This window comes from Halichoeres trimaculatus, unplaced genomic scaffold (genome assembly GCF_033239565.1).
Source record: "Halichoeres trimaculatus isolate MK-OKI-2021-1 unplaced genomic scaffold, fHalTri1.1 fHalTri1_scaffold_9, whole genome shotgun sequence".
Classification (NCBI taxonomy): Eukaryota; Metazoa; Chordata; class Actinopteri; order Labriformes; family Labridae; genus Halichoeres; species Halichoeres trimaculatus.
In genome coordinates this window covers 27,064,187-27,085,507 of record NW_027437188.1, presented here as the reverse complement: position 1 = coordinate 27,085,507, position 21,321 = coordinate 27,064,187, and the positions used below count along the sequence as shown (strand labels likewise).

General features: G+C 41.6%; 1 protein-coding gene across 1 annotated transcript in view; it reads right to left on the bottom strand.

Annotated features, from left to right (window-relative positions):
* The window catches only part of nxn (nucleoredoxin), a 65,367-nt gene that overhangs the window by 4,470 nt on the left and 39,576 nt on the right, over positions 1 to 21,321 (bottom strand). The window contains exons 2-7 of the mRNA XM_074679596.1: positions 12,371 to 12,488; positions 8,252 to 8,385; positions 5,732 to 5,832; positions 5,503 to 5,609; positions 4,824 to 5,003; positions 4,236 to 4,360 (exon numbers count right to left, since the gene is read on the bottom strand). Coding sequence (XP_074535697.1) covers positions 4,236 to 4,360; positions 4,824 to 5,003; positions 5,503 to 5,609; positions 5,732 to 5,832; positions 8,252 to 8,385; positions 12,371 to 12,488 — 765 coding nt within the window. The remainder of the gene's footprint in view (positions 1 to 4,235; positions 4,361 to 4,823; positions 5,004 to 5,502; positions 5,610 to 5,731; positions 5,833 to 8,251; positions 8,386 to 12,370; positions 12,489 to 21,321) is intronic.

Here is a 21,321-nt window from a genome sequence, read left to right as displayed (position 1 = left end):
GCAGCAAGCTTCCTCCCTTTATTACAGTGCAAATCACCAAACAATGACCACTTAATACTCACAGATGTCAACTGTCACTAAGCACAATGTTGTTATGGGTGAAATATGGCTTTTCTCTGCTACTATAAATCAAAGCTTTGTCCTGGTGCTTGCAGCCCTGCTAAGTGCAGATTATGGATCATCTGGGCACACAGTATCAAGGAAAAGGGATAAATTCCACAATCTGTCGCTGTGGCCTTTCCAGCCTCTCTGATATGAGGAGATGTAATCTCTGCTTTATAGGAAGTCATGCATCTTCTTTTGTTTGGCTTCTCTTCTTGTGTAAACTGCTTCTCGAGGTGCAGCCATTCCTGAGGCCCCCTCCCCGCCCTCTACGAAAAAAAAAAGACAAAGGGCCTCACCGCTGTAGCTCGCACTCGTTTGTGATAAGACTGTGTGTGTGTGTGTTCACCGTGTGGAACCTACTGGGCCGTGTCAGGCTTATTCTGACTACTGATGCACTGTGGCATTTCACAGACGATGACCATCTGATAAGGCCTGAACTGAGGATGATAACAACCCCCCTCCCTCCATCCCTGCTGCTCTCTGAGTTGGGGGGGCTTTGTCTGTCTCAGTGGCCAGCTTTGATCGATGATGAAAAGTCATGATTGTGAAATGTTGGACACTCTCCTTGAGATTTGCTCATCTGTTTATTCCCCCCAAAATGAAAACATCTCTGCCCAGTGGTTTGCTTGTGTGAGACAAACAGCCTGGAACAACTGTGACCTGACTCAGTCTTAAAACTTAACAGCTGCACTCTCTGTTTTAAACACCAGCTCTATAACCCAACATGCAAAAGGCCACGTCATGCTAACAGCTCTGTGGCTTAACTTAGCTAGTACTAAGCCTGTATTTAATTTCAAAACTAAAACATGGGTACTTACATACTAATGATGGAACAGTTAATGTTTGGTTAATTTCTAACAGCTCTGTGTGGCTAAAACTTAGCTTTGAGCTGCTAGCAGGTATGCTGTGTCATAGCTCTATACTAAGTGCTCTTTAGCTTATGTTTGTTTTAGAAACTAGCAAAGGTATGCTAACATACTAATGGCACTGTTAATGTTTGGCCAGTATAATTTGTTCATGTCTTAGTTTAGGGTCAGAGCCTGCTAAAATTTGCTAGCTAGCATAAAACATCAGATTTTTTTTCTTTTTTTTTTGTGACAAGAGGGAAAACTTGATCTTGTAGCCCTCAGCTTGGTTTTTACAGTTCATTTAGAGAGGAACATGCATTCATTCAAACAATTCTCATTCTAATTTATCAAGGAGCAGCTGAAGGGGAAAATAAGAAAAAAGGTGTTACTATTTAGTTAAAGATAAGCTAAGCTTAAGTTTTCACCTCAACTAAATATTAAGAGTATTTTTTTGTCCGAAAAATGGGTTTCTAAAGAATCATACAATATGACTTATTTTGTAGTCTTAATTTAAAAAAGGGTAATGTAATCAAGCCCAAAGTAACATCATATTCAACTGAAGACCAAGAAAAGACAGTTAAACAATTAAACCTGGTTATTTTTACATCATTAGTGATAAATTATTGACTGTTTGTGTAACTGTCTTATCACTTAAGCTCTAAATCTAAACCTAGCTAGAAAGAAACTCATGGACTCACCATTGTAATCAAGATTCATTCACAGGGGACTATGAATATTTATAACCAAATGCAAATCCAATGCATTGAACAACCTTGTGGTGGCGCTAGAGGAGAATCCAAGAGATAAACCTCAAACCACCCCATTTGCATGGGTGGAAAGATAATATTTACAGATCTTTATTCACAAGATGATCATCTGAGAACAAAGAGGCTACACAGCCGCTGTTGTTTGCCTCAAAATAAGTTGAATTCTTTTGTGACGAGTTAATTCCACCAGAGCTCATTATGGATGAATCAGCTGGTTGAGAGCAGAAATGAAAGAACACAAGCTCTTCATACTGCTTTTATAAATCAGTTTACCAGCCTGTGGTACAGAGTTTAGTCAGTGGGGTAAAGAGATCTGGTGTCACTCTGCTCAGCCTCCCCCTGAGGGAGAGCCAGCATACTGCTGTCTCATGGACACAGAAAACCCAGCAGCTGGCCTGGCAGGGAGCCTGTTACTACCAGGGCTAACCCAGGATGAGGTGCAGGAGTCTGAGCCCAGAGCACGGCAGCTTTGCTTTCTAAACTCCTGAGACGGGAAGTGATATCTTACAGTGAATTTGATCTGTAAATGAAACCCAGTGATTTCATAGCCAGATGAGCTGGAGCCAGGAAATTATACCAGAACTATTGATGTAAAAAATCTGCCTTGCTTGGAACACAGGAAGCCTATGAATGACTTCAAGTGCTGCATGTACTACGTTCCACAAGGTTTCTTAGTGTTGGATCGAATAAATGTTGGCACTCAGACAATAAACAAACAACACAGTCACGTCAGCTCTGGTCTTTCTAAAACACTTGATAGTTCAGGGTGCACATGTCAGTGACATTTCAAGCTCGACATCAGGGTGGAGCGGCCTTGCACAGACACACACACACGCAGGGTCAGACAGTCAGCACATGTGTGAGTGAGTCCAACAGCAGACATCTGAGCCTGCCCTGGAGTGTGTGACACCAGAAACCAGTGCAGTCCTCCCAGACTGCTGGGCACAGAGAACTGGGAGGGTGGAGACCAGGGGGAAGCTAGGGAGAGGTGGCTAATCTGGTAATTACATCTGCTGCTGCTGCTAACTCCTCCGGCACTGCAAAGGTCGAGACAGAACAACATGAGATAAGAAGAGTTACAAAAACTCCACGGCCTGTCCCGTTCAGGGAGGATGTGGGAGGAGGTAAATGAGAAGGAGGGAGGATTATCTGGACTGAGGGAGAAAGTTTGTCTGGCATGCTTCTGGGCTACTCATCATGATAGAGGCACCAGGTTAAATTCTGGGCAGTGGATTGGAGTGGGCATTCAGCACCAGTCAGGTAGCTTCAATTGGAGTTGAAGAAGACCAAATACAGAGCTATCATCAAAGTGAATAATGCACTGATGTTGGACACCCAAAGCAGAAAAACTCCGAACAGTGCATTCACATAGCTCCTTTTGGCATTCTAAATGTTGACAATATATTTATATTAAGACGCTATAAGGAGGATCTGTTTTAATTGGACTGCCTCGCCACCTTGTCGCCCGGTGTTTCTCACACACACACTGTCGTAAGTTACTTTTAGTGAGGTGTTTGTTTTTGGAATTAAATCAAGATCAGATCGAAACAAATTTTCTTTGTTCCAGACAACTTTTTGCTGGATACAACACGCCGAGGTAAGGTGTTAATCAGTACAGCGACATAGTGCTACGATTTAAAACGAGACATCAAGCAAATGTTGTAGTAGCTGGCTATATGTAGCGCTATCGGCAGCCCGGTGCTAGGACGTATCTGTAGGCTAACGTGACAACAAGTAAAGACTGTCAGTTTGTCTGTAGTTTAGTAGCTGTCTATTTTAGGCATGTCCATAATGTGTAATGTTAGTGAATCCTGGTTAGCTATTTCCTGCCAGTCATCTACCAAGCAGAGCTAACGTAACCTCACTCTCCATTTTATTGATAAACTCTCAAGTTTGAACAGACCACTGCAGAATAACTGCTGCATGTGGGTTTGAATGGACGTTACACAAACAGTTTAGCCCCTGTGTGAGCCTTTAGCTCGTGTGCTATCACTCTCTCATTTAGCTTTCTTCTGCTCTTCTGTCCTTTTTCTATCGACAGTTAGGCTCCTGTGTCCACCATCACTACAAAATTAAACACGGAAATTGTTTTCAGCACTAAACTTCGTCAGCTGGTGTGGTGATGTCATAGAGACTTAGATGTGCTGTAATTCATTCTGGTCCTGCTCGACCCGATCAGGAAGCTAAGACGACGTAGCATTTTGAAATAATCTGTAACATCTAATATTGGTGCTGATAATCTTATTTTAAAGTGTGGATTACAATCTGGCATATATCTAGAAGAGAGACAAAATCACTCAGAAACTCCTCACAGCTCCTTTAAAAACTTAATATAAGATTAATACATAAACATCAGTATTTGTCTAAAAATCCAGCGTCAGGATTACTAACAGCTTGTGAAACACTCACAGCTGCATTTCTGTGTCACACCTAAAGAAAACCAACTTCAGCTCTGCTCCTTCCTTTGAAATGGCATTTCACTCTGTCTTGAGTGGCATCGAGTGCGTTATCTCACCTCTCCAGCCACAAAGAACAGCAGCGGCGTCTCCTCCTCCTTGGCTTTGTACTTGGCCATAAGCTTCTCTGCGATTGGCTGGATCAGCTCTTTGGCTGGCTCCAATTCACCTTCTTCCTCTGCGTCTGAATAAAGCGGGATACAGAGACACAGAAAGATGTTAAAGGTATGTAAATAAAGCCACCTGGGAGAGGGAAAGGCGAGGATGAAAGGAGGATGATGCAAAGGAAGAAAGACAACTGGTGGGAGGATGCTCGAGGACAGAAAAGGAAGTGTACAGGTGGTCTCTGTCTCTGTTTTAATCCAGTTTGACCTTAAAATAAACCAAGGTGGCTTTAAACCAACAAAAGGGCACCACTCTGAAAAAATGTTATCAATCTTAACTCCTCATCCCTTCAGCATTTATCTCAGATTTATTTTTCCATATTTTTGTATTTTTCTGTCTTCTAAATTAGCATATAAATAGATCGATAAATACTCAAGCCCTCCACAGTGACCCCTTCAGCTCTGTAAGAATGTTCCACAGAATCTGACATTCAATATGCTCAACCATAAATGCCACTTCATTCACACAGTCGAGCTACTCACCCACAAACAGGACGAGGCAGGGCCCCTCGTGGAGCTGCACCGCGTTGGACTCGCTGAGCTCGAGCACAGGTCGAGGGTGCCAGGGGAAGAGGCGGCACTCTGGGTCGTTCAGCACCTCCACTCGGCCCTGTCGTGTGATCATGTGACCTTCTGCATCCAGGAGGATCAGCGTTGGAATACCTGCAGAGGAGGGAGAGATTTATTTCTTTAGTTGAGCTTTCTTTGGCCATTAACATTCTGGCTGCAGTCTCCCTGCTTTAGTTTGCTTCATTAGCAGCCTTATCAGACACAGGCCAGTCCAAGGAATATTTGATAGGAGTGAGTGTGTGCATGTGATGAGGGCTAACATGAGCCGCATGAGTGCGAGGCAGTGTTGACTCGTCCTCGGTACATTCCTCACATTCTTTGCACAAGAGGCCGAGCTCTTGCTGGCTTCATCCACAGTTCTCTGCACAAGCACAGAAGGAGGAATGAGGAGAAATGAGCGAGGCGCAGAGGGAGAGGTGCAAAAACATCCGTGGTGAGCAAGACTGTATAGTTGATAAGCGGCCCATATTCCTCAGGCTGCAGAGAAATCTGCATTTCAGAGACATTAGCCATTGTGCCGGGAGCTTCAGTGTGTGTCCTAGTAGTAAATATTTCCTTGTGAAAAAAAAATGATGATGCCAGGGCTAAAAACCTTGTATTCCGTAGAGTCGGTTGAGCCGCGATCTTCGAGCCTCATCTGAATACGGCACCGCCAACCATGGCATCTCGCTGAAGTACTGCTGAAAGGACTCCTCTGACCTGGAGGGGAGGGAAGGAAACAGCATAAGGTGGTTTATATGTCTCATTTAACAGCTGAGGAGAGATGACCTTACATTACAGTGAGACAATGTGTGTTGATGAATAAATCTGGTGAATTTTACCTGTCGGCGCTGACAAATACGATCTCAAACTTCTGACCCGACTCTTTCACGGTGCGATATGATTCCACCAAAACCCGGGTCAAACTGCGGCATGGTGGGCACTGAGAGACAGAGAAAAAGACAGATTAGAGTTTATTCAACCCCCTCACACATCACTAATTCTCTTTTATTTTACACCCAGACTCTTTGAAATAAAGCCCAGACTGACAAAAATAATCCTGCTGTAATACTTTGGCTTCAGAGTGTTTGTTTCCCTATGTGTGTGTGAATGAGTGTGTGTGTATTTGGAGAGCAAACACTCTCTCCAGGCAGTGTGAGGATGGAGGAGGAGGAGGGAGGGGAGAGCATAGTATGGCTGGCATTAGGATGACATCAGAGTACCATAGCAGCGTTAAGCCAAACAAACATGTCTGGACTTCCAGCTTCTCTCCCTCAATACTCGGTTTTCTCTGTTGTCAGCTCTTCCAGCAGTGCATAAAAAAGTGTAAATAATAATGTCTGAATATTCATGTGAGACAGGCTGAAAATCTGCTATTAGTATTACAAGAGAGGCATTTTGTGACTACATCCTGGTTGTTTTTCCTTCAGCAAGAGTTTAAGAAGAGATGTCCAAAAAATAGAGAGGTTATAATGAGTACTTCAAACTGTACACTTTGAAGTATGTACTAAAAACTGTAAACTTTAAAGTGTGAACTATGAAGTGTGTATTCAAAAGTATATACTTTGAAGTGTGTACTCAAAGTGTACACTTTTGGGGTGGCTGAGGTTCAGTGGTGGAGTGCTTGTCTTTCAATCAGAAGGTCAACGGTTCGATCTCAGTCTCTGCAGTCCCATGTCAGTGTCCCAGAGCAAGACACTGGACCCCAAATTACTCACTCTGTTGGTCACTGGTGTGTGGTTGGGCATGAATGTGCAAGATAAAACTGATGGTTCCTATAATAGAAGTCTCCACCATCAGTGTGTGAATGTGGTGTGGATGGGTGAAGGAGAGCACAAGTGATAAGCACTTGCAGTCAGAAAGACAAAAAAAGTACGGATTCATTTACTATCACCATTCTCACTGAAGTATGTACATATAAGTTTACTCTTAAAGTGTACCTTTAAGTCTTTATTTATTTATTGTTTATTTGATGTGGACATAACAATTACATTGGACAAACCAGGTGCATTGTTTTAAGTGATTTAGTACAGGTGCTAATTTACAATACTTGTAAATTAAATTAAATTTAAGTGTACACTTTGAAGTGTGTCCTTGAATTTGCACACTTCAAAGTGTGTACTTCAAGTATACACTTAGTGTAAACTTGTAAGTATACACTTCAAGTGTGTACTTGAAGTGTGTACTTGAAATGTGCTGATGACACTTCATAGTTGATGCAGGTATTCCACTGGATCACTAGGAATTGTAAATGTGTCAGGATTCCAGATCAAGGAGGCTCTAAAAGGGTCGGGGGCTGAAAAATATTTATATTCACTGCTCACATTTGAGGATTATTTGGACAAATATTCGCTTACAACGCTCCCTGAATTAGGCCAATGCCTTTGATCATTGCTGGAGGCAAATATTGCCTAAAACCATCTTGTATGTAGCTAGTCTGAGATACTACACCTGACTGCAAATCTGCATCCTAGTTTCTCTTACCACAAAAACAATCACCTGTCAACAACCTTTTCAGCTTTTGGTTGAAGTTTTTATTCCAAAATAAAAAAAATCCCTCACACTGCAAGGAAAAAAAAGACAAATGACGAGTGAAATATAGGTCATGATTCTCTGCCACAGGCCCTTTCACATCCCCTGAACATTAAAAGGGGGAAAAAATCACATGAATTTGTGTGAAAACGACTGCCAAGGCCAGGTGCTGGCAATTCCTCTCAAAAATTACCCAAATAGAGGGTAGATTTACACCAGTTACCAGGGGGAATTTGGTGTAAAAATACCACAAAAGTTCCTTTAATGGCTTCTGTGACTTGTCCTTCTTCATTTATCATAGGTTTGGGGCGCAGGCCAGCCCTAAGGCGTCACCGGTCTGCAGTGCCGGTCTCTGAGGCTGCAGCTTTGGCAGCTGCAGAGCTGACTGGACTGGGTCAAACCTGCCTGCATCTCATCAGAAAAAGAGTCAGCGAATGACAAAAAAACACCTCTCATGCATCACTGAGTCATGACCTGCCTGGATATCAGCAGGTCCAGCAGAGACAGAGACAATAGGAATGATGTCAGAAAGGTGTGGTGACAGATGCTGGCTTTGACAAAGGTCCAGAGGTGGTGGTGCAAAAAGTGACAGAGAGAGTTAACCACTGGTAATGTAAACACACAAACACAATGGAGTCGCCTCCACCCTCCTGCTTCTTTCTCTTATCTGTCTCCACGAACCGCTCCGTCTCTTCCTGCTCCGCTCTGTTGCCGATGCCCTTTCTTCTCAGCCATGTTTCAGTGTTTTGACAGACTCAGGAGGCCAGGAGAGCAAAACAAAAATCCACATCCTCTTTGTTCCCCTTTTTCTCTGCTCTCTGTGTACTCACCCAGTGTGCAGAGAAGTACACTCCCACATAGTGCCCCTCCAGAGAGCTGCTGTCTGTCGTCTGCCTGTTGTTCCTGAGCAGAGGCCCTGCCACCACCTCAGCAAATGGCTTCGGTCCCCAGGGGAACTCCAGGCCTGAGAGAAGGAAGGAAAGTGGAGCAGGGGATGGAGGGAGGAAGAAAATCAGGACGAGAAATGTTAGAAAACGACACTCTGGCAGCAAGCTGGAACACTAGCAAGGAAAACCGTTAGCATGTTGACCATCTAAGTAAAGTGTGTGAACACTTCTGTTTTCAAGCCTCAAATTGAAGGGCTTGTTTCTTTCACAGAAACAGATGATTAGGGATTCTGTGAATTTTTTGCTCGATGCATTCTTGTATATTTGGAGCCAGTTTGGTGTTGGTGTAGTTTTTTTGTCTTTTTGAAGCATGTTTTCTCTTTTGCAGTGGATTTGCTGTTTTGCTGTTGCTTTGAGTTGTTTCTACATTTGCAGCTTGTTCTCCTAATGAAGATTGTTCAGGCTGTTACAGATCATCTGCTCTTGTTGGCCACAGTAGTTGAGGCTTTACTCAAGACAGGAAATACCAACCCCATGCTTGCACCAGATTTAAATTCAAGCAACTAAATCCTTAGGCTTTAATGTCTTGGGACTTCAGATATCACAATGCTTTAGTCAAGAAAATATTTGGTGTTAAAGGGGACATATAATGCTGATCCGTGATTTAATACCTACATATAATATAATAAATTTGAAAACAAGACCTTTCACCCCCTGAATTTTCAAAAAATTAGGTATTGTATTTTTTCTGATATCCTAGAACAAGATTTGATGCCTCTGAAAATAGGTCATTGACATTTGGCTTCGACCTTCATGACGACAGGAGGATTCTCTCTTTTTATTGGAGTAATCTGATAAAGCAGCTCCTCCTCTGTGATGTCAGTTAGTCACACAACCGCCACCGAGGGAAACACCCACCAAGAGCCGAGTATAAATAAAGCTCCCTACTAGCTCTGGCTAACTTGACTGAGTGCTAACATAGTGACGAACTGACGGTAGAGGCGATCTTTAGACTACACTTTCAGCATGATGGATAAAACAGACAGAGAAAAGTGAAGGAGCAGGATGGAGCCCTGTTATAGAAATAGTTTATCGGTGAAGTCTGCCTATATTTCCACGTATAAACTATACATGTTACAGTAGCGGTTTGACTCACCACACTGAAGCGTCCTGAGATGATCTGTGTGGAGGTGGATTTTCTTCCTCCTGAGCTGCAAAACCGTCCGGGTCTGACTCGGGGTCCAATACAAAAGGACGTATCCTACACTCTGCCATTTTATTAGTGCTATCAATGCCTTACGGTGAAGTTTTGGCAAACAGCAAACTCACTCGGTCTGCTCCATTCAATGTGGCGATTTTGTAAATACTGCCATGCTGCAAAAACCGCCCCCTGGCTCTACCCCCTCCGCCCCTCTGATAGAACCGACCAATCAGAGCACAAAGGGCTGTGACGTTGCTAGGTTACTGGAGGTCATTCTGGAAACGGAGCGTTTCAACGAGATCTTCAGAATGGCCTAAAATGTGGATATTGAGAAAGCTATTGTGGGGCAATGAAGGAACTAAATGACTTTTACTGAGGGCAGAAAAGCTTTACAGGCATCCTAGTCTGGCATGGTGAAAAGGAGAAACAAGCATGATATGTCCCCTTTAAGGATTTGACCTACTAACTTGGCTTGATGCAACAAGAAAATATCTTGAAAGAAATAATTTGGTTTCAATGCTGAAAGTTACCCAATAATTGATGAATCAATTTATAGAATATGACAATAGATGCAGGTACGTTTTTTTCAGTAGATACCAGTACATGACTAACTGTTGCGCTGATTCTGATATAAAAGATGCATCAGAAATTACAAAATCCTCTGGTTCCTCAAATGTCCATTTGAGGCTAGATGCAAAATCCAAGGAATCCTTATTTACATTTAGGTGAAACTTACCTGTTTGTACAGCTGATGTCAACATGTTAACAGCCTGGTTTAAAAAAAACAGTCATGAAGAGTTACATGTGGTCTAAGTTAGATCAAGTCAGCATTTCCAATTTGGCGGCTGCTATTATTGGCTCCAAACCCTCTCTTCTGATATCAATCGGCAGTGTCACTGAGACTGAATTTAGGGTTTATTACAGTCAATGGATGCAGCTCAAACTGGAAAACATGCTTCAAAATGTGTCCATCCCACCAAATTTTATGTGTCTTGTGGCTGATGAAAATAAAAACCAGCATCAGAATATGGTTTTAATGAAGACTGAAAGAAAAGCCTCTTAAAGCAGATGAAGGTTAGCAGAAATCCTCCTCGATTGCTCTCTTTCACACTTTTCATGTCCTTTTCTTTGTTATCGTCAGACTCTAGAGATGAATGTAACACAGCTGAATTTAAAATAGGCGGTAATAATAAATAAAGCCTTGTACGGCTCATTCATAACAGCCTCCCTAAGAGAACAGGGTTGTCTCGGGCGTCATTAGGCAGGAATGACACGTCTGCACTGTGCTGCTGTGGCCTCTTTAGTAATGTCCTGATTGTAAAAGTGTGCTCTCTCTTCTGCCGGTGCTGCCACTCAAGTCTGGCCTTAAACAGAGTGAATGGCAGAGGGGTCCTTAATCATACAAGGCCCCCCCCTGTCAACTTTTAATGTGCTTCTCTTTCTAACCAGAGCTTGTATTGATTTGTCAGTTTGGGAGCCGCACACAGCTTGACTCTCAAATCGCAAAATAAATCTAAATGTGCAATGAAGCAAAATAAAAACCAGTTTTTCCTGAAAGTGATGAAGAATTGTTGGAAAACAGGGGCATAATCAAACGTCAGAGCTCATATTTGCTCCTAAGGTCAGAGTTTAATCCGTTCTCTGACCACATGAAGTTTGGAGAAATGGTAAATGAATCATGGGTAATACTGCAGCTTTGGACCGGCTTCATTTAACAGGAAGAAAATACTGCCACAAACATGCCAAACCCTTTCTGCTTTGTAGCTTTGCTGCCACTGTCCTGCTTTTCTCCCTCCTCATATGACTAATGGTTTTTTCCAGCCTGGCCTGACAGACGCTGAAGAGGCATCGCTCTAAATATTGAGAGTTTTTCAGCTCCAGAGGATGTCCTCAGAGCAGGAAAGGAATGCAAGCCAGCTCTTGTTAATTCTCTGTTCCCACTTCAAAGTGCAGAAATTATAGGGTTTGTAGATGAGTGAAAGAAGCATGGACGCACTATAATAATATTCATACAGATGTGTAATTATAAAAGCATCAACACAAGCAACGTGGGAAAAATGGATGCTAAATGTTATGAACAATGTGGCTCTGAGGTGTCTACAGGGAACTATGACCAGACATGTTGTAAACATCTGTGTGTGTTTGTGTGTGTGTATCTGTAGGTGTGAGCTTCTAAGTCACTGCACTCTAAACACTTTATCTCACTTATTTATGCTGCATCACAAAGTTTTGCAATGTTTAAACTGGAGCTATCGACACTGAAGCTGGGAAAAGTCAGAGGTGCATCATCCCTACTTGTATTGAGTTAACGATCGGGAACACTCAAAAATTCACTCAGCAGTAGCTTATGTTCAACTCTCATGAAATTTGTTGCAATGAAAAAAATGTTTTAGTTTAAGTTGTTTTTTTTTCATCCAAGACCACTGCAGGAAAACGTGCTCCAAACTGCTTTTAGTGCTTTCTTAATGGGGGACAGGTCTACAGGCAGAGTCATGATCTCATGTGACCCCAGAATGTGAGTTTGATTGTGTTACTGTCTTTTTTTCAAGGTGGGGGTTTCTATGAAAGTAAGAAGCCCCCATAAAATTGATGAATGCTATCCACAAAAAAATCAGGGTTACACATGATGACAGAATGCGTAATAAACTCATCACTGTTGCTCTGTCCTTTTGACCCCCAAATATTTTCCCATCAGCCCATTACACAGTGATATGTTTATGGTTGATTGGTTTGTGGTTGGGCCATTTAGTTTGGGGGTTAAGGTCAGGGCTCGAGGTTCGTGGCTGAAAATAAATCAGTGTTGTTGTCTTCACCAGTACTGGATGTTTGTGTGTATGTGTGTGTGTGATTTCAGATCTCACCTTTAGGGTCGTCTCTGACCACCAGTAAACCGTTTCGACACACCACCTTCCCTGTAGTGGCGTCCACAAACACCAGGGATGGGATGCTGGTTACCTTGTACTTGTTCCACAGCTTCATCTGTAGAGAGAATAAAATAAAAGGAATAAGAGGCTGGGAACGGTGGGAGAAAGGACCTTAAAGTTTATATTTATTACATTTTCAGAGCTGGAAAAAACTGTAAGTCAGTCTTAAGTTACATATTCAGGTCAGCTGCAGAGGCTTCACATGAAAAACTACAGCATAAAAGAAACAAACGTCAACAGAGCAGAGTATATGTTTTATAGGACAAACACAATGTCTGCGGTTTAAAAGAGACTCAGGAGAGTAGACGGCAGAATAAAAGATACAGGAGTGCAGTCAGCCCTAAGGTGAATTAGCAGAGGGTGAGAGGCACGCTGCTGCACTTTAAAGAAGCTGAACTGGAGCAAACTCCTGCTCCCTGCTGTGCCATGAATAATATTAAAAGAAGAGTATGTAGCTGAAAAATCAGAGTCCTTCTCAAGTGTGTGAATTATAGGAGCTCCTGGAAAGGTAACCCGAACTTTCACAAGCATTTAAAAGAACCCACTGACCTTGAGCTTTGTAATAATAACTCCAAAATGATGAGATGATATCAATATGGTCTCATAAAGTCAAGAAAAGAGCCTCTGTGCTGAAAATCTGCATGAACTCACGCTATTTATAGAGTTCAGCCATCAGTGTAAGATCAAAGAGAAGATCAAGCATTTCACATCTCTGAAGCTCGCTTTCCATATCAGAGAGAGAAGAGTCCTGCGCTGTGAATAGAAAACAGCCGGGCGTGTAAAAAGCTGCGAGCTGCACCGTGCAACGTTACAGCTTCAGACAGAACAAGAGAAGAAGAAGGAAGAGGAGGAGGAGGAGAAGGACATGAGGAAGGAGCAGAGGAAGACGAAGAGGAAGATGATGAAGATGAGCAAGAAGACAGGAAAGAGATCAGAAGAAGAAGAACGGAAAAGGACGATAAAAGCAAAGATGAAGGGAGAAAATAAAGACAAAAGATAAGAGAGAAAATAGGAGAAAAAGTAATCATAGAAAAGGACGATGAAGCACAGAAGACAAAGATGAAAAGAAAGATGGGGTGAAGACAAGGATGAAGAAAATGACAAACAAGAAAAACAGATAAAAAAGAAGATGAAGACAAAAAGAGTAAAAATGACAAATATAAAGAACAGGACTGAAAAGAGAAAGAAGAAGTAGAGGGAGAGGAGAAAAGAGAAAAGAAAAAACAAAAAACAAGACAAAGATGAGGATGAGAGAAAGACAGAGAAGAGGAAGGAAAAGAGTAAGCAGCAGAAAGAGAAGAAAAAGCCAGGATGAAGAAGAAGACAAAAAGATGACAAGAAAAGAAAAGGTGCAAAAGACAAGGAAGAAAAAGGAAAAAGAAAATAGAGACATCTAAAAAAAAGGACAAAGAAGATAAAGACAAAAAGGATGAAGATGAAGAATACTAAAAAGATCAAAGCCAATGGGAGGAAGAAGGAGAGGAGGAGAAGAAGAAAATGAATATGTAGAAAAAGAAGACAAAGGAAATGGAAAGGACAAAAAAAGATGAAGTAGTGGAAGAAACATAAGAGAGACAGAAGGTAAAGAAGTAAGAATTCCTGTGAAGTCGCACATTTTCTTACTTCTAATTAGAGAAATAAGGAACATGGTCCCTTTAAATCCCCTTTATGCTTTAGTTTCTGACCAGTTTGCCCAGTAAAACGTCTGATGGCTGTGCAGCAGGGAGATATTTAAAGAGATGCACTAAAAAACAACCAGCGGAGGGAAAAAGTGTACAACACACGCTCAAACTCCATTAAAATTTATTACCTGCAGTATCCAGCCAAACACTTAAATACCTGTAATAATATATGACATGTGTAATGTCTGGAAAGCTGACCAGTAACGTGCCAAGTTAAGGAAGCACCAGTTTTCTTAAGGTTCCCTGATGTAAGCTTGGTTACAGTTGAGCATCAGGTTAGTATAATCCTTTTGTTGCTCTTTTCATGAAAACAGTGACTGCACTGAAGCAGTTCAGCACAAACACTGATATCTAAACATCTTCAAAAGTGTGTATTTTATCATTATGTGTTTCCTCTTTAGTAACACACTGTCATGAACTCTCCAAAGCATCAACCACATGCCCTTTCTGACACCATAGGTCAGAAGGCCTAACCCCAGACCAAGACCAAGACGACCCGGAGCCACCAGTCAATGTCGGTCTGGAAGTTGGACAGAGACAAACTCCAGCGTCTGCCACAGTCAACAGCTTCAGCACACGCTCCCTGCTGCTCTGGAAACTCAATCTCAGCTCACAAACTCGTGAGGTTAAGGGCATTAACAGTGACAGCCTCCCAAAACTGAGACTGACTCTGGGTTACGGCAGCTTTTTCAATCAGCTACCAGCTCCTGCTGGATGATGATGTGACATTTGGAGACAGATTTCACAGACAGAGAGTGAGACGGACATGCGACAGAGGAAAAGAGGGATTGGTTTTGAACTAGCAAAAGTCAAATAAAGTTTCATGTCAAGAGGTTTCCAGTTAGTCTGGCATATGGTAGATTTTTTTTTCAGGAGTTTGGAAATTACAGATAATTTGACTAACATCTGCTAAATCGTTTAAGCTAACACCATGATCCTAGCTAACACATGTTTTTGATGTTTTTTTATAATCAAAACTGTTAAACTTTATGCTAAAAATGACAACGCTCACTTCATGATGTGCTGGGTACATTTATTTGTGTTTAATGTGCTAGCATAATAGCTAGCTTAGATTATCCAAAATTTCATCCACCTTCTGTTTTAACATAAAATATGTTTAGCATTTGCTTCTGCGCACCATTTGTACTTAATGTGAGGTAGCATAGAATAGCTACATCCAGACAAAAAGCTAGGAAGAGCTAGCTAAGGTCTGATATTAGCAGCAACCACCTTGGTTGTCCCTAAAAATGCCTCAACAAAGCATCATGTGGTCATCATCCACATGGGGATACAGATTTTTCTTGTTCACAGGCTACAGAAAACCATGTATATGTTGCTGCTAGCATGGTTTAAAAGAAACATCAATCCACTGTTTCACATCAGATTAACGAAAATCCTCTGAAAATACATTAAAGTATGATACAAAGAGATATTTATTTAAAAGGTAGGGAGCAGTGGCTTTGTATCGAATCAAAGGTTTCTGTGTACATGTCTCTCATGCTGTAGCATCAAGAGAACAGCTGAGAGATTTGTTTATCAACCAATTCCCCCTCTTTGTCTCTCTACTAATTTACTGCATCCTGGAACAACGTCTGCCTGGTGATTCTGGCTGCACATCAGAGTGTCTCTGCATGCTTAATCCTCTGATGGTTCAGATCTGCCTTTAGCATGAAAGAGCTGTTCGGATTTCAGGGAGGACGACCGACCTTGTAACTACAAAAGCAACACGTCCTGGAGTCTGTCGTAAACAAGCATACATCATGTGGAGAGTTCCTCGTGTCTGGGTGGGGTGCAGTGTTGAGTTTTCATTGTCATATTTCACTGTAAAGGCAAAAATCCTCATTCAAACAACAAAGACATAAGGTTTCACAACAACAGCAGCCCTCTTTTTCCCTTCCTTTTGAGGAGAAAACATGAGGATCACATACTGCATGATCCGTTAACCAAAATAACAATTTCAGTGTCAAGCCGCAGGCTGTCTGTAACATCTGAGACAATAAATACAGAACGTGACATGATATGTTGTACAGAAAATCCCACATAAATCAGTGTCGAATCCACCTTCATTCCTCAGCGTAACAGTTTGCCACTGTAAGAAGCAGTGTGAAAGATGTTTTTGTCATCTTGTCAGGTTTTATTAGTCTGTAACATGACTCGAGTTTCAAAGTGTTTTTAATACGTGCTGCTGTACTCGAGGTGAGTCAAGAAGATTAATAGTTTGACAGGAAATATTTTCTGTCTTTGAGTCAGATGGTAAGGTTGAAATCAATCTTGTGAGTGTACTAAAAATAGGGCTCCATAGCTAGCAGGCATTTGCTTAGCCTTTTTAAGAGATAGCTTGACAAAGCTACTTCAGCTACCTGTATTTAATGAACAAGATAAAAAAATTTAAGAAGTCAACTTTAGGCAGACTGTTACAAACTTTCTATTGAACTAAGTAAGCTATTTTAGCAACAAAAAAGCTATGCTTAGCTAGCAAGCTGCAGTTTACTTAAAAAAAGTCAATTTTTATCCAATTTTACATAAAAATATCAAACTATTACTATTAAATTAATAGCTTATTTTTTCATTTATACACATGGGCTGTAAAAAAATTGGAGATTCTGTGACATTAATTATGTACAGTCTAAGGGCACCATATTTTACATGTTACATGTTTACATGTGACTCAAACTTAGGTTGATAACCTGACGCAGGTTATTGGTTTAATTCTTAGCTATGATAAAACATGCTATAATCAAAAAACCTTAATGTCTTGTTATTATTAGTTATCCCTGAAATGTGTACGAATAAATAAATGAGCTAGGTACCCCAAACCATTTCTGGAACAAGGCTATAAAGATGTTTTTATTAGCTGTAAAAAAAATGTAGATTTTAACATGGGACCAAACCAGGCCTCGATATTTGGAGTCAGCCTCAAGTGGACACCTGAGGAACTGCAGTTTTTGCACTTTGGTGCTGGCCCTGTATTCACAACTGTAGATTGCTGCTAGCTTTTACAAAATAATAAAGCAGACTATGTAAAAATGACATTTTCAACATGAAAGATGACTTGAGAAAAGAAATCAAGGTTCTAACAAGGTATCAAAATTTCCATGTCTTGCAACCAAGATTCAAAATTTCTTAGAGAATTACAACAAATATGTCCAGGACACAGGCGCCACAAACAGACACAACTCAACCACCTGTACATCAATTTGTCCTTAAGAATGCAAATTTAAAATACAACTTCTAGCTTTGATAAAATAAACTCTTACTAGTAACTATATCAAAAAACAAAAGTCATTTTTACAAACCAGTTTTTCAAAATGTTTTGATATTCTGTAAAAAGTACATATTTACATGGGATCTAATGAAGAATCCTTGAATTTTGGAGTTAGCCTCAAGGGGGCACCTGAGGACCTACCGTTTTTGCACTTTGGCTTCATTTTTTTAACACCTTACTTTGATGCTTGCTATGAAAAATTAAGCATATGCTAATCTGTTCTTTTTACAAAGCCATAACCATTATACTTGGTTCGATACTTGCATTTTTGACAAAACTATAAATCAGGAGCTGTCACAAAAGACTGAATCAATATTTTTGATATTTTTTGCATAGAGTACTTGAGAAAAGTATTCAGAGGTCTACCAAGGTAACAGAATATTAATTCTTGTGGACAAGGTCCAATATCTCCTGGAGAATACAAAAAAATATGTCCAGCACTTAGCCAGTCACTAATTAACATTCAAACTGCTTGCAGACAGTGTTCACTGCATCAAGATTGCATTCTGCCACTCCCAGATTTCTCGAAGGGCACCTCTATTCATTACCAGCACTAACAGAGTGTGTAACCATAGGGCCAGTCGGTAGGCCTGAGATATATAGTTACACACTGGTTTAAGGAGGCCAATAACCCCTGTAGAGAGCCCACCAACTGTTAAGACTCTGGGGAGAGCTGAAAATCCATACTAACAATCCATTTACTCTCTTGAACATGCAGGCATTAGCCTCACACTACGCCCAGTGCTCATCATGCTAATTGGATCACGCATGGCTGGGGATCCATACCCTGAAGAGGAACAAATCGCACTGAACATATCACATGAACATACCTCAGCTAAAAAGTAGAGAAAACAGGCAGTGGTATCCATTTTTAACCTCTTTTTTGGATCAGCTTCTCTGTTCATTTCCAATGTGTGCCCTCTGTGGATGGTATGGGAACATGAAAAAAACAGGGAGAAATAAATCTTCTCCCCAGATAGATCCACATTTCCATGTTAAATGTCATGCGTGGCGATCACTTTCATGCCGCTCTGCACTGTTGCACTTTATGGCAACACTCTGCACTTTAAGAGGAGGTTGGCTTACATGGAGAAACCCCTTCAGATTAAGGAGCTGGGAGTTTGAAATATATCCACATGTGTTTCCGTTTTTGTCTGTTTAGAAGTCACTTGCAGCCCGATCCTGTGGTAAAACTCGGCCTGTGTCAGGAGCGGTTTGGTCTCTGCAGTGGCCCTGGTGTGCTGAAGGAACTAGAGTGGAAGAAATTTCATCACTCAAAGCTCCCAGTTCACCTATCTTTGCTGGAGCTCTATCTCCTCACAGATCTGCATTCACTGGGCTGGTCAGGCCCGAGGCAGCTGCCAGACGCTCCCATAGCTGCTTCATAATAACGGTGGCACTACAAAGGAGAGTCAGGCCTTTACAATAGATGACATGAGAGGCATCCTGCTGTGATGCTGATAGCAGCACAGTCTTTTATCTCAGAGTATTACATGAGGGACAAATGGTGATAAAACATCTGATCGCTTGGATTAAAGAGAAGAGAGTGAATGTGAATTTCTCCATCTCAGGATCATGAAACTACAGAATTCCTAAGTGCAGGGAAAGAGGATTTAGTCAATCCGCTCATGAACTCAGTTCATTTGAAGAGATGCATTTCAATGTAAAACTGCTTGGTTGGTTGGAAAATCTCTCAAATTCTTTCCAAAAAACATAAAAAAAACACAATTTGACCAACTGTTAGCTACTTGACTACTTTTAAACGATTGCGAATCCTAGAATGTTTCCATTTGTATGGTTATGTTGGCTAAGAAGCTGCTGTATGCTAATGCTATCTTCTAGTAGTGGTGTGAGACAATATGAAGGTAAAAAAAAATAATTAAATTAATGAACATACAAATTTAATAACAGCTAATTGGAGTTTCCAACCATGCCCTTGCAAACAGCATTCCTACCTTCTCTACTAATGGCCTTTAGCCACCTTTTAGCTTAAATTGCTAACAGCCGTTGATGATTGTAATGTTTTTTCAAAATAATATTCTTTAAAAATGCGGCACCATGTCACTGCACATTATTGATTCAGCTGATTATTGATCAGCAAATGGTAAGATGGCAAGTGAGTCAGAAAATGACTTGGAAAATTCCCATTGCTCATACAGCATCAGTATCAAAGCTCCCCATCCCTGGCGTAACGTCAGAAATGGCTGCGGATATTATCAATGGCTGTGGATAAAGGTGGATCGTTTTATCATTTAATGGGCAGCTTTGGGTAAAAATCTTGAATTCTCGCTTTTTACAGACAGCATGGACCAAACTCCTCCTCGGTTCACTAGCACCCCACATCTCCTTCCTACACGGCTATAATTCTCTTTTTTCTCGGCCCCTGCAGCCAATTTTGACTTACATTCCTCCATGCTGCAGTCCGCCTCTGCTCAATCTGCTCCTCAGGCTCTCAGTAACTGCCTGTATCCACTTCAAAACCCCGTTGCTGCTCTTCAAGGCTACAAAGGGAGACCTCCCCTCCCACCTCTTAGCCATACTTCAGCCAACACTGCACAGGCCAGTGTGTGTAACACTGTGCTTCCATGTGTGCTGCTCAGACCCGACTATCACTTTACCTCGGTCAAGAGTCTTCACCGCCCTGGGTGGTGAAATACACATCTCAACCCCTGTGACAGCTGCAGGGTTGCTGCCCAGCTCTGTGTTACAGCGATGACCCACCTCTTTGTATTCTTTAAATTCATCTTGTGCATATCCATTCAACTTGCAAAAAAGCACCACAACAACTTTGCTCTCATCTTCTGGGCTTCCCTATCATAGATTTCTGCCTCACTGGAGTCATTTTGAAAAATGCTACCAGATTTCGATTTTCTAACCACTTCCATTATCCGCCATCCACCCCCTTGAGTGTCAGCTATATTCCCAAAATATAAAAAGTACAGGCCTCTCACTGCAGCCGCCTCCAGTGGGCTCATTACAGAGGCTCATCCTGCACTACATGCTTCATTGTGGTGGGCAAATGCACTTTCCAGGCTTTCTCGTTCCGTCTTTCAATGCAAAATGCTGCTGTCGCCTCGACTATTTTATCAATCCCGTAACATTCACCAGCCGAACCATTTTGGAGGTGGATCCTCCAGAAAGCAGACGAGAAAGAGGCGCTGGCTAAATTGCTTTTTCGATAAAGGCCCCCCTGTTGCCACAGCAACCACGACCCCCCCAAATGAAGTCAGGACATGTCACTGAGTGCCAGACACATTCAGGGCCCTTAGTTAATAATTCAGTGATAAATTAACGGGTTTTGTGAGGAAAACAGGTGCCAGAATGTCAGAGGGCTTAGGGTAAATAACAGAAAAGGAGAAGAAAAAGGGAGTGAGAAACAGAGAGGAGAGAGGAGAGGGTGAGGGAGGGAGGTGTGTGGGTGTTTCCCTCCTTGCAGCCTTGTGTGGAGGCACAAAAGAAAACCCCTGAATACAGGCTCTAAACCCAAACTTGGACTCTGTACGGGGAGAAGTTTTTATGTAGTAAAGAAGGCAGCATAAAAAAGCAGGGGGGATTGTAAAGGAGTAAAAAGCCATGGCTCAATAGGTATCTGCAGCATTGTGTCTCTACAGGCGTGGGCTGCCCTTGAGGCCTACATTCAGTGAGGTCAAAGGTCAGGACAACAGGGGGTGCATTCTTCACTCCCAATGGTGTTAAGACCACTCTGCCTCTATAACTGGTCTTTATTTCTCTTTTTTATGACATGTAACAAAAAGCAAGTGTAAACCAGCTGCATACAAATACGAACGCACCCACACTAATGTGGAAAATATTTAAATTGCATCCTTTTCTCTCCACTTCACTCTTCAGTCCAAGCTAGTCTGACATTTTATACCAAAAATATGCAACTTTTGGAGAGAGCCCTCCTTCCACAGTGAAAGATAATAAAAACAGCATATCTC